This window comes from Ammospiza caudacuta, chromosome 3, assembly GCF_027887145.1.
Source record: "Ammospiza caudacuta isolate bAmmCau1 chromosome 3, bAmmCau1.pri, whole genome shotgun sequence".
Lineage (NCBI taxonomy): Eukaryota > Metazoa > Chordata > Aves > Passeriformes > Passerellidae > Ammospiza > Ammospiza caudacuta.
In genome coordinates this window covers 46,732,968-46,747,484 of record NC_080595.1, presented here as the reverse complement: position 1 = coordinate 46,747,484, position 14,517 = coordinate 46,732,968, and the positions used below count along the sequence as shown (strand labels likewise).

The 14,517-nt window shown below is 36.5% G+C and overlaps 1 protein-coding gene across 1 annotated transcript in view; it reads left to right on the top strand.

Annotated features, from left to right (window-relative positions):
• Positions 1-14,517, top strand: part of SIPA1L2 (signal induced proliferation associated 1 like 2) — a 124,676-nt gene that overhangs the window by 51,622 nt on the left and 58,537 nt on the right. The window contains exons 3-5 of the mRNA XM_058800909.1: positions 399-2,107; positions 8,258-8,391; positions 9,754-9,942. Coding sequence (XP_058656892.1) covers positions 643-2,107; positions 8,258-8,391; positions 9,754-9,942 — 1,788 coding nt within the window. The 5' untranslated portion in view covers positions 399-642. The remainder of the gene's footprint in view (positions 1-398; positions 2,108-8,257; positions 8,392-9,753; positions 9,943-14,517) is intronic.

Below are 14,517 nucleotides of genomic sequence, written 5' to 3'. Positions count from 1 at the left end.
TGTGCATTAACCATTTTCAGGAAAGTTTGGAAAAGAGCATCTTAGATATTATGTAAACAAACCCCAGTGATCAGATGGAGAGTAGGCATCTGAGTTGCTGTCAGCATTGCAGGGAGTGCAGAGAGAATTGTCTGTGACTATTCTGCTTGTGCATGTACTGGAGAGCCCATGGGAGATGCAGGTTCAAGCTGCTCACATCCTGTGGAATTGTGTGAAAAACTTGGAATTACTACATTTGCTGGGTTTTAAGGAGTCCAAGGATACAAAATAATACAAAGCAAGTCACTTTAGGTCCATCCAGTTTCATGGGGTGTTATGGGTATACAAGAAACAGTGAAAACTTACTGTTATTGAGTATAAACATTTTAACACTTTTTTTTCCTTTTCCTTATGAACAGATTTAAGAAATTTTTCTGGACTAATACTGAACTGAATGCATCTGAACTGAAGGAAATGTTTTCAGATTGCTCTTCTGATAGAAATTGTGCAAAAATGGTACACTGAGGTCCCTGCCTGCACCTGTGGGAAGACTGTAACAGTATTTTTATATCACAGTTTATTGGCCCATAAAACATGATATGTAATAACAAATGTAACAGTAAATTTATGCAATAGTAGTGGTTCCCCTCCCACTGACTGGACATGAGTGATCAAAGGTCTTTGCAAGAAGATAAGCACAAGGTTAGCAGAACTTCCTCCAAGTTCAGGGAGTCTTCAAGAAGCATGCAATCTGATGATTATTTCGCTAGGAAACTTAAAGCCTTGAACGGTAGCATGGGTCCTCCTGTTCCTTCAAATGCCTCTAGCAAAGCTGAAAATAATCAAACAAATGGTACACCAGCCGTGCCTAAAATGGGTGTTCGAGCAAGGGTATCTGAATGGCCTCCCAAAAAGGATTGTTCTAAGGAGCTGAGTAAAGCTGCTTGGGAAAACAGACCTCCAGCCAGTTATGAAGGTGTTGGCTCCGTACTTCCAAATGGACAAAATGACCAAAGTGATGAACAGCAAGAAGAGCTAGAACTGGAATTTACAGAGGGAAAATATTCAATTGGAGATCTTTTTGTTCATTCACCTCAAAGGGGTCTTCATCCCATAAGGCAAAGGAGCAACAGTGATGTGACAATAAGTGATATTGATGCTGAAGATGTGTTAGACCAAAATGCTGTTAACCCAAATACTGGAGCAGCTCTTCACAGAGAATATGGCAGTACTTCTTCAATTGATAGACAAGGCTTGTCTGGAGAAAATTTTTTTGCAATGCTGAGAGGATACAGAGTGGAAAATTTTGAACATAAAACCCTTGCTCCTTTTGGATTTTCTGAGTTTTTCCACTGTGATCCTACGGTTTCTCCAAGTCTACATGCTGCTGCACAGATTTCCAGGGGAGAATTTGTAAGGATTTCTGGGTTGGATTATATGGATAGTGCCCTACTTATTGGTCGAGACAGGGAGAAATCTTTCAAGAGGAGACTTAAATCAGAAGCAGTAGAAACATCTTTGTTTAGAAAATTGCGAACAGTTAAAAGTGAGCACGAAACTTTTAAGTTTTCATCAGACCTGGATGATAGACTTGACAGAAATGTTCGTTCTTGGAACTGTCAGAAATGTTTTGCACATTATGATGTTCAGAGCGTTTTGTTTAACATAAATGAAGCAATGGCTACCAGAGTAAATGTAGGAAAAAGAAAAAATATCACCACTGGAGCCTCAGCTGCGTCACAGACTCAGATGCCAGCAGGCCAGACTGGAAACTGTGAATCTCCTTTGGGAAGCAAAGAGGACCTCAATTCAAAAGAGAACTTAGATGCTGATGAGGGCGATGGGAAAAGCAATGATTTAGTATTGAGTTGCCCTTACTTCAGGAATGAAACTGGTGGGGAAGGAGATAGACGGATCGCACTTTCTAGGGCAAATTCAGCATCTTTTTCTTCAGGTGAAAGTTGTTCTTTTGAATCTTCTCTGAGTTCCCATTGCACAAATGCTGGTGTTTCAGTACTGGAAGTACCAAGGGAAAACCAGTCCATTCACAGAGAGAAAGTGAAGCGTTACATCATAGAACACATCGATCTTGGAGCATATTATTACCGCAAGTTCTTCTATGGAAAAGGTAAATTTTTCTAATGCAACTGTTCTGACGTATCCATGCATCAGATTTAAGTTGTTTATTAAAGATTATAGTTTGTTCTCCTTCTTCTTTATGGAGAGACCTAGGTATTCCAGAGAATCTTGAAAGTCCTTATTGAAATCAAGCCTGTTATTTTTGCTCTCTCAGGGCAAAGCAGTGGGTTATGTATGGTTGTACAATAACTGTGTGAGTTCATTAAGTGATTTAATGAATGGTCATATAAAATAGCATGTAAGTTAACTTCTCCAACCCAAACTTTCTTAATAAGCAGGAGGAAAAGATGTCATTTATATCCAGTGAATGCACTGGAAATATTGATACTCAGAGTGGAAATAATTATTTCCTAAAAGACGACTCCAAAAGAGAAAGTTTTATTATTGAGGCTTCTGATTCTCTTCTAGATTCAACTGTCTTCAAGTGTGTCTTGAGGCCTTTCTTATTGTATGCACATTTATTTACTTCTTAAATAGAGACCTGATGTTTAGTTTTTCAGCATAAAGAAGGATGTCTTATGCCCTTCTCCTAGCCTTATAGCCCTTTCTTTTAGGATATGTTCAGTCTGCAAACTGCCAGGATACTCTTGTCAGCATAGTAATTATCTTGGCTTTAACCATTATTCAGATAAACTGTTTCTACTTTGTGATCAACTAAGATAGTCTGCATTTAGTACTGGCTTGTGCAACGTGGATGAAATCCCTGGTTTTGTGGGAGAACTCCAAAATATCTGTCTCTGTCCTTTCTGTATTATGAATTACAGCTAGATCTTCTTGCTTTTACTAAAAGAAAAGAAAAAGTCTGCTTCTTTGTTTAAAAAACTGTTACAGCTCAATTCTTGTTCTTGAAATCATACTTCCTCTGCTTTCTAACTGTATTTGAACATCAGGAAATAAGCACGGTGCTGCTGCTCCTTCCTCCTGTAACCCTTTAAAAGGGACTCAAAAGAGGATCCAGTACAGTGCTGGTCACAATACAATAGAAACTGAGAATATATTAGCTGTATATTAGCTGTAAAAAAACTGCTTAAAAGGCAAGGAAGAGAAGAATCTGGATCTGTGATGGAAGAGGAAAAAAATGACCCACAACTAAGCAAGGAATGGGCAGTAAATTCACAGGTTCAAAATGGATTCCAAGCTAGACAGGTTGTAAATGATTTAAAAAGTGTTGAGGGAGTCAGAGTGCAAGACAATGAAGTGAAGCTTTTGACAAAAGGGTGGCACATTTTTTGAGGGGCAGAGAGAAGAAAAGATTGGCATTCACAAAAATGAAAGGGAGACTGTCAGTAGACAAAGGTGGTGGCAGGATGGGCAGGGGGAAGGGGGAGACAAGAATTAAGCCAGATGAAAGAGGACTTGTTTGTGAAGTGCTTTTATCTTGGATGAGTTACAAGTGCTGAAGTGCGGAACACTTCTGTGAAGAAAAATCTTGTCACAGAAATTATAAAAAGAAAATGCAGATGCATACTCAAAGCCACTTTACATACTATATTATGAACAAACCTAATGACCTTTCTGGAAAATTGATGTGCATGTAATTAGTTTTTATTAACTTCTGTTCTGAAATAGTATCAGTTTCTCAGAGTTTTGTCCGACATAGTGTAACACTCAGAAACTTGAATGGTTACTAATTACTCTCTAGGCAGAGTTCTTCAAAAGTAAATATGGTATGACTCATTTAATATCCAGTAATGAATTGTTACCTTCTCACCTTTACAATGATATGAAAGCCATGGCCTGTTCTGCATTATCTTTTTATAAAGCAGTAACAGAGGCTAAATGAGAGAAATCTGTATTGAATGGCTTTTATGATGCAATAAGTCAGGGCGAACAAGCTGATGAAACTAAAATCTTAATTTTTAATATCTGCTCTATTAAGGGATGAAGCACATAGGGAATCGTCTCATTAATTCTAATTGAATACAGTTCTCACCTAAGCAAAACTTAGGGTGGACAGAGGAAATAATCCAGACATTTTCCACTGGGCACCAAGATGTCTTGCTGCTGGCCTGAATTTATGTATGGAAAAGAAAAATCGACATTTATGGTCATACTGGGTCTATGTGATGCTCTTCCATGACAGTGTGCTCTCCCAGCTGATTTTTAGATTTAGTTGTGCAGTTTAATTTTGTTAAAATCATTGTGCTAGGATGAAACAACAATTAAGCAAACAATAGTTACTTTTACATACTATCACTGATTTCTGTTGCCTTTAGGAAAATATATATGAAAAAGAAATTACTTCTTGAACATTTCATTTTGTTCCCAGTTTTATAATTGGCACTTGTCAGAATACTAGTTTTATTTCTGTTTTAAGATGCATGGAAGAAACACCCTGGCATGTGTAGCACTAATTATTCCATTCCCTTTCAAGAAATGTGAGATTTGGGATTCAGTGTTTTCTGAAATGAGTTGTAGCTTTATACTGCATATTTATAAGCTTTGTAACTATTGTTAAAATCAAATGCATTGCAACTGATATAAAATATGTTATATATATTGAATATATTGTCTCAGTTTTCAGTTGAGAATTGGAAAAGCTAGAATATATTTTTTATCTCATTGTTTTGATTATCATTGCTTTGTCCATTTCCCCTTGTACAATTATCCTCATAATTCCTTGAGACTTTATAATAATTCCTTTATTATTATCATGCTTTTTATTTGAGGGATGCTTGCAACTATTTAATGTTACTGATGCTATCTGCTGATAGGGGATTGAAAAAATGTCCTAAAAGAAATGTGCAGGCTTAGCAAGGTATTGATACTAACTCAGTTTTGTACAACTAAGACTTTTGTGTTAGGAGAAAAATTGACAACTATTCCTCTAAATGAAAAAGTAAAAAATGACAAATATTTTAGCATCTCTCTAGATCTCAGCTAAAAAATAGCACTTATTTTCTTCTTTTCTCCCCTACTGATTCTTTTAAACCAACATAAACACATTTAAATGAGTTTAATGAGTTTGTACTTTTTGAAATTAAAAAAAAGATGTCTTGAATTGAAAATGTTTTCCCCAAATCCCAGTATATCAGTAGCCATGCTATTCAATTTAATTCAGCTTCCTTACTTTTCTTCTCTGTTTTATCTATTTTATTTTTAATGAATATAAATGGTGTGTTTGGGTTTGTGTCTTTCATGTTGTACAAGAAATTTGTAGGTATCTGCACACACTTGTATTTTTTTGCTCAGTAATACTGGAGCCAAGAAATCTAGCAACTGTGTGCAACAATTTTCTAGATTTACATCAAAATGGAAAGCTCTAGACTTCTAACTGAGGAGTTTACCTTATGTCAAAGCCTGAATTTCGCAGCTGTGGGGAGCTTTTATGTTATTGGAAATGTTTGATGTCGGAATTTCTCTCTCTCCCTTTCTTTGTGTTCTCTGTAAAGTCCTGTTCCATTTAATAAAATTGCCCATTTAGACTCACAGTTTTAATTTAACACTGGGAAGTCCATAAGGTGTACATTATCTATCCATGCAGGTAGAATTCTCAGACTGGGAAAGGAATGTAGTTGGAGAGCAGGAGCAGATAATTTAATGTCTGCACCTCTTTGATTCCAGGTGTTCCTTCCAAAAAAAGTTGTAATGTGCTGATGCTCCTTTTCCTTCCACTAGGAGATGGATTGGAACCACCTACATACATCATAGATAGATTTTTGAAAGACTACTGGAAACTTAATTTAAACTTGATTTGAGAAATAAGACTGTCCTTTATGTAGAGATTATTTCATTCTTTTGCAATAGTTCCGAGAGTATGGGTAACTTCTTATTGAAAGACATTTTGGAAAAAACTTCTTTTCACATTTCTATAAATACATTACTTTAAAAAAAATACTAAACTAACTAAAAAATGCTAGCAAAATGCTTTTTTTTTTTTTAAATCTGGACAATCTTTAAGGAGAAATTAGTAAATTAATTGTTATCTAAAATATGGGATTATAGTATAAATTGGATTGGAAGACATTTCTGCAGGCCATCTAGTCTAATTCCCTCTTTAAAGTTCCCTTTAGATGTAGTTCTGAATAAGTTGCTCAAAACCTATTTCCCTTTAGCTGTGCCTTTAGGTTTTTTATACTATCTGAGGATGGAGACTTCACAATCTCTCTTGGAGACCTGTTTGTGTTGGATTCCCCCTCTCAGAGGCTGCATGTTGTGATGGTTGCATCTTGTTCTTTCACTTTGTACCTTCTAGAAGAGTCTGATTCTCCTTTCTCTACAAGCTCCCAGCAGCTCGTGGGATCCAGCAGTTATTTCCGCTGTTAATCTGTTCTTCTTCAGCTCCACAAGCCCATTTCTTTTAGCCTTTCCTCATCTGTTGTATTCTCCAGCCCTCTAATTGTCTTCATAGTTGTCTGTTGGCCAGGCCCACTCTGTCCAAAACTGGACACAGCTTCTCATGTGCCCTCAAATGTGCCAAACAGAAAGGCACAATGTTCTCCTGAGCTGCTGCAAGGCTCTTGCCCAGAGTGTGGTTGCCCTCCATCTCTGCTGGGAGGTCCTGCTGGCTGCTGCAGCCTGTGCTCACAGTCCTCTTCCACAGAGGCTCCTGAGGCAGGGGCCTGTTGTATGAGCTTGTTCTGTTCTACATGCATTTCTGTGTTGGTCTTCATAAGGCCTTTCCAGTCTGTTTTCTTGGATTGTCAAAATGAGAGCTTGTTTTAAACTGTGAGGTTGAAAAACTTTAAGTGGTTTAAGAGTTGCTTCACATGCAGCTCAGCTGTCACAGCTCAGCAGTAGCTGCCTCCAGGAGAAGAGGAGAGTGGGAAGTGAAATACAGACACCCTACAGCTGCAGGATTCGTGTGGCTTTGCCCTTACCTGCTTTGGTTAGAACTGCAAGGATTATGCATTTCCATGTCTATGCTGTGCACATATTCCTGATATGTTAAAAGCCTGCTGGTTGTTCCCCTTCATCTGTTGTACCCATCTGCAGTCCTAACCTCCAATACATGAACTCTTCTTTTAGAGTTGGTCATGGACAGCAACTTGTTGAGGATGAACTCCATCCCATCATTTAGATAATGTAAAACTCTATTAAACAATAACACCTCCACCATCAAATTCTGATAAACATTTTAGTAATTGGCCACTAATGGAAATTTGTATTACTGACCGCAGTCCTTTAAGGTCAACTGTCCAGCTGTTTCTGCCCACCTTATAATTTGCATGTCCAGACCATGTCTTTTCAATTTAGCTACACAGATATACTGTGGGAGACTGTGTGAAAAGCATTGCTAAAGCACAAGTGGGTGACATTCATTGCTCCTTCCTCATCCATAAAGCCAGTCACATCACTGCAGAATACAACTGGATTGGTCATGCATGATTTGCATTCTTTAAATCTATGCAGGCTGTTTCCAAGTATCTTTTTGTCCTTCATTTGCCTGGAAATGTCTTCCCTGAGAATTTGTTCCTTAATCTCCCTGGGAACTAAAATTTGCCGTGGCTGTTCTATGGCTTCCCAGACCCTCTTGCCCTTTTTTACAGGTGACTGTAGCTACTCACTATGACCTTTCAAAGGTGTTAAGAAGGAGCCTCAGCACAGGTCCTGATTGGTCACATGGAGTTGAGTGTGTCTGTTCTCCTTAAATGGTCTCTAATGTGATCTTTCTCTTCAGCTCATAGTGCTTTACTCTGCCAGACTGGACCAGTTGCCTCAAGGATGAATTTAACTATTCATCAAACACTTAAGAGTTACTAGACTCAGTTTTCCCTTGTTGAGACCGAGTTTGCTGCTTGGAATATAAAGTTGTAAATAAGAATAAATCTTATTTGTTTGAAGACTCCTAGCTTTTATTCAAGATTATATGTAGATATAGTTTCTCCAAACTAGTTTCCTATGGCATGAAACAAAAATATTAATTTTGCAGGAAAAAAGGGGAAAAATATTTCATAATAGCAGCTGTTGCAGTAATTTATATGATGTGAGTGACCATTTTGCTCATCAAACTTAGCATTTGTGATTTATGGACTTATTGTACAGTTCAGAAAATCACCAGCTGGTGTATTCACAGACCTCATGGTTCAATTAAAAATGATCTCTTTTTCTTGCTGCAAAAATGTTTTTGGGATTTGATGAAAATTTTCTAGGGGATTCATACTTTACTCTTATCTCTTCATTCATTCCTGTGTAAAAGAGCATCAGAACTACTTTGGAATAGATGAAAATCTTGGACCTGTAGCAGTCAGCATCCGGAGGGAAAAGGTTGAAGATGCTAAGGAGAAAGAAGGATCTCAGTTCAACTATCGTATAGTTTTCAGGACAAGTGAGGTAATGTTCATTCCATAATTCTGCAAAGCAATGGAAAAGTTGACTTAGAGCTTAGGATACTAGTTTTTTTTTGTCTGGGAGTACATTACTAACTTTGAAAGTAAATCTCTTAGTGGGAAAGATTCCTGTACGTTAGTAAATGTAGCTGCTCCTGAGCAAAGTTTTCCTTTTCTGCACCACATAAATTTTTTGTCTTTTTGGCTGAGCACCCAAAAAGGAGGTAAGTTGGCTGAAGAGAACTGCAAGGTGCAAGCAAGGGAACAGATGTTAACACAGCTAAAGATAAGTGTGGATCAGGCTGCTTTATGTTATGTTTCTAATGATGGAAATGAAAGATTAGGAAATGTAGGGATAAAGGGAGCTGTAAAATAGGAGAACTAGTATAATGACTTATTTGTACCTTTTCATTTTGTTTAAAAATACTTTCTTAGAAGTTTTTTGTGACATGTTTCTATGTACTTCTATATGGATGATTTGCAGAAGGAGTATTAATATATTTATAAAATAATGGTATTACTTGAAAGAAGAATTTGCTTGTGGTTGTTGTGTGCGAAGTCTCATAACTTCGATTTCAAGCAATTTAATATCTCTTGGTAAAAAATTTCTTTATCACAGCAACTACCTTAGATTTGTATGAAAACATACAATGGTATTATTGTAGCAAACATCTGTAAATTTTTTGGAATCCTTAGAACTACTGATTTTCATTTTGCCTAGGATATAGAGAAGTGTTAGCCAGACCTCCTGATATTACTGGGCTCTTGTGCTTTTGCAAACAGATGTAAAAACAGACATAGAAGTAGATATAATTTTTGTTTACAGTTTAGGTTTGTTTTTTTTTATAGCCAAAAATGGGGTGTCCATGTATCTTTATGTGGAAAGGTGGTCCGGATGACCCAGTTCTAAGAAATTACTCTCTTTTTGTCAAATCCAATGAAGATAGAACAGCATAGATAAAATAATAGGTGAATGGGCTGTAGCTTAGCTCACATGTCCAGCCTCACACTTGACTACTGTGTTTGCTAGGGTAGTATGGCAGAATTAACTGGTTTTAGTTTACTGGTGTCTTTAATACTTTCCCCTCCCACAGAAAGGGAATATTCTTAGCAATTGTAATGAATTGTTAACATGCTTCATTAATTTCTTTAAGCAAAATTGTATTTGTCACTTAGAAATTGATAGCTTATCTGCTCTTTAAAGTTATTTAATATTTTTTTTTACTGGCTAAAAAAATAAATGAAAATGAGGATATTTTTCTTTCCATTTCTTTTTCCCATGCTTTTGCTAAACCTTGAAGTTTTTATCTCTAGGGTTTAGAGTATTATAGCTAAAAATGTTTTGTGTGTTGTACCTTTACTGCAGCTTACTACACTTAGAGGAGCAATTTTAGAAGATGCTATACCATCCACTGCTCGTCATGGCACGGCAAGAGGTCTGCCTCTCAAAGAGGTGCTGGAGTATGTAATACCAGAGCTGAGCATCCAGTGCCTGAGACAGGCTTCCAGCTCACCCAAAGTACCTGAGCAGCTGCTTAAACTGGATGAACAAGGGGTATGTAGCACATGGCCTTCCTTTTAAAGACTATTCCTTTGATAAATAGAAAAAAAAAATTAAATATTTTGCAGAGAATGCTAATTAACATGGATCTGTAATGCAAACCATTCCGTTTCTTGGTTTTAGAGAAACTTGCCTATTTTTCGCTGACAAAATGAAGTTTGCTTTTCTAAGCAAATAGTTCTTAAAATACATTTCAGCTGAAGGAAATAAATATTGGTCTATGGAGATTGTCTTTCAATGGCTGAGTGAAAGGTTGTTAAGTTTTAACATCAGTAAGAAGGGATTTTCACAATCTGTATTTGCACTTAAATATGAAAATACATCTAACACATGAATGCACATGAAAATGCATCTAACACTAGTAGTATTTTGTGGGGTAAGGAGGCAAAGCATGTTGTGTCTTAAGTCTCTGCATCTAAAATTTATGGTTATTTTTTACAATACAATTTTATAATATGTATTTGTATTTTATGAATTTGCTGTATTCTAACTAGGATAGAATACTTCTATATTCGCAGAACTGAAATTATGATTGAGACTACTGAATTAAATGCATGGCAATAAAATATTATTTGAATGGATTAAATTTTGAGAGAAAATGGTAAGGTCTATTAGGTTCAATAAAAGTGAATATGCTTCATTCAAAGCTAGTAGTTAAATTTATGGTTTCTGAATATTTTGTGAAGGACACACTTGTGATGGTTTTTAAAAAATGTCATTTAAATTGAAGATTTTACTTTCTAGGTGAAAGTTAGTATCTACCAATTGAAGTCCAATCCAATGATTGAACCAGTTGAATATGATGGTGCTATGGTGAATTTTTTATTGATGGCTCAGTTTCAAATGTAGTGGTTGCATCTAATCACTAGTGGTGTCTACCAGAATTCCTTGTGCCTGTAACAATTGCTCGAAACAAAGCATGTGTAGTCAGAGGAACAGAATTGGCTTTTTTTGGATGGATTGTTAAGCTATCTTTAGTACTGTTTACTTAAGCTAATTTTAGTACTTTTGTTCACATTGATGTCTGAGGATGGTGTTGATTTTGCTGAATGTTGTTGTTTTCTTCTGTATTTGTCAGTTTTTCTGGTAAAACAATACAGGGAAATCAGAGGCACTGAATTCTGAATCCAAGAATTCCTGATGTGCTCTTGCTCTCTGCTGTTTGAGCTTCCGAGTGAGTTTAGGTTAATCTAGTAAATAATATTCACTTCAGAGGGGCAATATCTTCAAGGCAGTATTGAGTATGACTGTGATCTGATTTGAGTATTTCTCAAACTCACTAACAATATTTCCCAAAAAATGGAAATTGAGATTGTCTGTTGAAATGACCAAAGTGATTCTTTAATCATCATCTCCTCATTTGGAGAAGCAGCAGTATATAACACTTTTATTTTGCATGATCAGTTCTGAAGTTCAGTCCTATTATTAAATGGGCTGTCAGCTGAAAATATGTAATATTAATATACCTTATGTGCCACTTACTACAAGGTAATTACTTGAACATAGACAGAAAGCTGTGCAAAGAGCTGGCATGAGATCCATTTTTGGTTTTAATCCTCTTAGGTCCTTAATGCATTCAGTTTATTAATCGAGTAAATACAAAAAGAGTTATGCTTGGCAAGTGAAGGTGATGACTGGTGGAAATATCATGAATTTAAAAAGATGAATTATGATCTGGAAGATTAGTACTGTCATCAGAGTGATATGAATTTTGTCTAATGGGGTATTAAATGTTGTCATATTTCCTTAGCCAACTGAAGACTACTTTTATGTTTTGATTTCATTCTCTACCTGTTAGATAATTTTTCTGTGACATCTAATATGGATTATGAAGGAAATATGTGGCTAAATTTTGTCTCTAAAAATGGCAGTAGAAACCAGTTGTAAATTGGATGGTTGACCTAATTTGAATACATTAAGAAATTACCTTTTCCCAATTTATTCTGCCATATGATGCTCATCATTAAATTCAGCTGTATATTTACAAGAAAAGTCAACATTTTATCTGCTACTGTTGTTTTTTTTTAAGCTTTATCCAATTTCCCCATAGTTTCCTTTTCAATTTCTGCTAATGGTTGTTTATTGTATATGGTTTTTGGTTCCCCTAATATCCCTCTAGGGATGTTCACTTCTCTCTGAGCTGTAGGATAAAGTTTAAAAAGGACCAAAGAAATTAAGATTGGTTGCAGTGATATTTAGTGGCAATTGTGCATCTAATCTCTTGATGTTCCTTGATAGAAAAGAATCTAAAATCTTCAAATGATGGAAGTCAACAAGTTCTTGTTACATGGTAAAAAATCTGTGCAAAAATTTGACAGGATGCCAAGATTCAGTAGTGAGTGATTCTGACAAGAACACAATCATTTTGAGTCACGAAGGGCTGATGTCCACCTTCAATACATATCACACACTCAAGCAGCTAAATGGGTTTAGCAGGATTTTTGTGGTGTCATGTTATTAAATTGTTCTCAGTGTAAAATAGAACTAAATGTAAAATTTGTGAGTTGGAAATAATGAAATTGGAACCATGTCTGCAATTATTTTCTCAAAAAAATTTGAACAAGCATGTGGTACCGTTTCAAAACTGGCAAACTTTATCAGTTTTAAATATTCTGATAGTTCTTCATGCAAGTGAAATGTATGACATGAGAAGATCCTGCCAAAGCTCATTGAGTTATTTCCCTTTTAGACACTGGCATTCTAAATGTACCTTGATCTTCTGTACAGCCACCATGATCTTGGCTGAGAGTTCTTTTACTCAGATGTTCTGATTTCATAGTTGTGAAGGCTTTAGCACAGAGGCAGGAGATTGAGATTACTGTAAAAGAGCTTGCAGCTTGTTTAGCAATAGTGTTTTTTTTATAGTATTGGCTTTGTTCAGAACTGTATAGTGTTCACAGTACTTGTTTGTCCACAAAGTCAAATCCCAGGATTACTTCATATCTTGGGCTGGTGAGTCTCAGATAATAATTTTCTATGTCTCTTAGCTCAGTGTTTAAACTGTGAGATATTGGATTGTTCTTTAAGATAGGCATATACTTCAATCCTGTTTGGAATATTATGCAGGAATGACTGGCATCCACAGAATGAAAAAGTGTGACTAGACCAAATATTTTGCCCAGGTGCCTTTTTACTCTTAGTTCTTGTCTCTATTTTTGGTCGCTCAATTTAGCATTTAACTTTACTTGTCAATTCTAGTGTGAAGTCAAGGATATCAACTTAAATCCCCTGTGGTTTAAGCTAAACTATTGGACACAGGGCTGGTATAAAGGTGACAGTGTGGTCACCATCATTTAAAGTCTTCTGGTATATGTCAAGTAACAGCCCTGCTTCCTGACATCTAATGTTTGTTTGACCAGCTATTTTGCAGTTTCCTTCATGAACTGTTCATGCTAGCTTTCTGCTGAATAAAATAGTCCCCAGCGTGCAATCTGGAACCTTTTGTTAAATACCTAACTCTCTTTAAAATGGGGATCAAGGAAGCACTTTGGGTAGGGATGGCACCTAATGCCAGTCAAAAGGAAATGACAGGAGTGAACCAGTAGCTCTAAGTTTCATGGGTCTGACTCAGGCAGCTCCTATAGTGCATCCATAACCCAGAATCCCCTTTTATCTTGGATGGCCATCCATCTTACAGCTTCTGACTCTCCTGTCTTCTAGGCTGGCCAGGCGAAACCTTATTCCTTATTCCTGTCCTTCGCTCCTAACTGCTCTCTGGTCAAGGGAATTCTGCCAGAGCAGGTCCCCCAAGGGCTCACCCCTACACAAAGCCTTTATTCCCTTAGGACTAAGGGGAAGCAGGCTGTTGTTGTCACCTTTGGTCTAACAGAAACACATCCAGCCTTTGCATAACTTGCATTTTGGACACTAATCCTGAAGTTTGATTAGGAGAGGTCTACAGCTGGAGAGTTGATTTGAGTCATGAATATAGATAAGCGCCTGAAGGGAATCGGGTGTGACTCATGGCCCCTGTCAGTTTGTGAAGCTCTGGAAGGTGTTGGTTAAGAATAATAGGACTAATCCATCCATGTGAAGTTTCCTCTTTGTCAGCTTAAGTGTGCATAAAAGCTAAGAGGAAAATGGTCTGCTCAAGAAGTAATGGTCTCTCTTTATGCCTAATGTTTTATGGTTTTTGTACTTTATTTTTGAATAGATGTGATTTGTGTAATGTTCCATAACTGAGAATCTCTTTAGCAAAACTATTTGACTGCAATCTCATTTCTTGTTTTAAGTATACTTTTAAAAATGGCATATAGTTTTGAACAGTGCATGATTTTATGGGGAAGGCAAAAGATGACGTAGAAAGGACTGTTCTGAGGGTCTGTTTTAACTGAACTACAGTGAACTTTAAAAGGTAAAAATGAGGGAAGATAAACTCACCTTCTTTTAAAGCTGAGAAAAAAAGACCAATATACAAATATTGCCAATTAAATTTTTCATACCGTAGCATGAAGTAGAGTGTGCTTTTATAGATAACAAAGTGAAAAGTCTTTGTACTGCTTTTATCTGTGTTTGAATAGTGCCAATCCAGTTTTCTTTCAAGAGTTGGAGGGTGTCTTTTGTGGATTT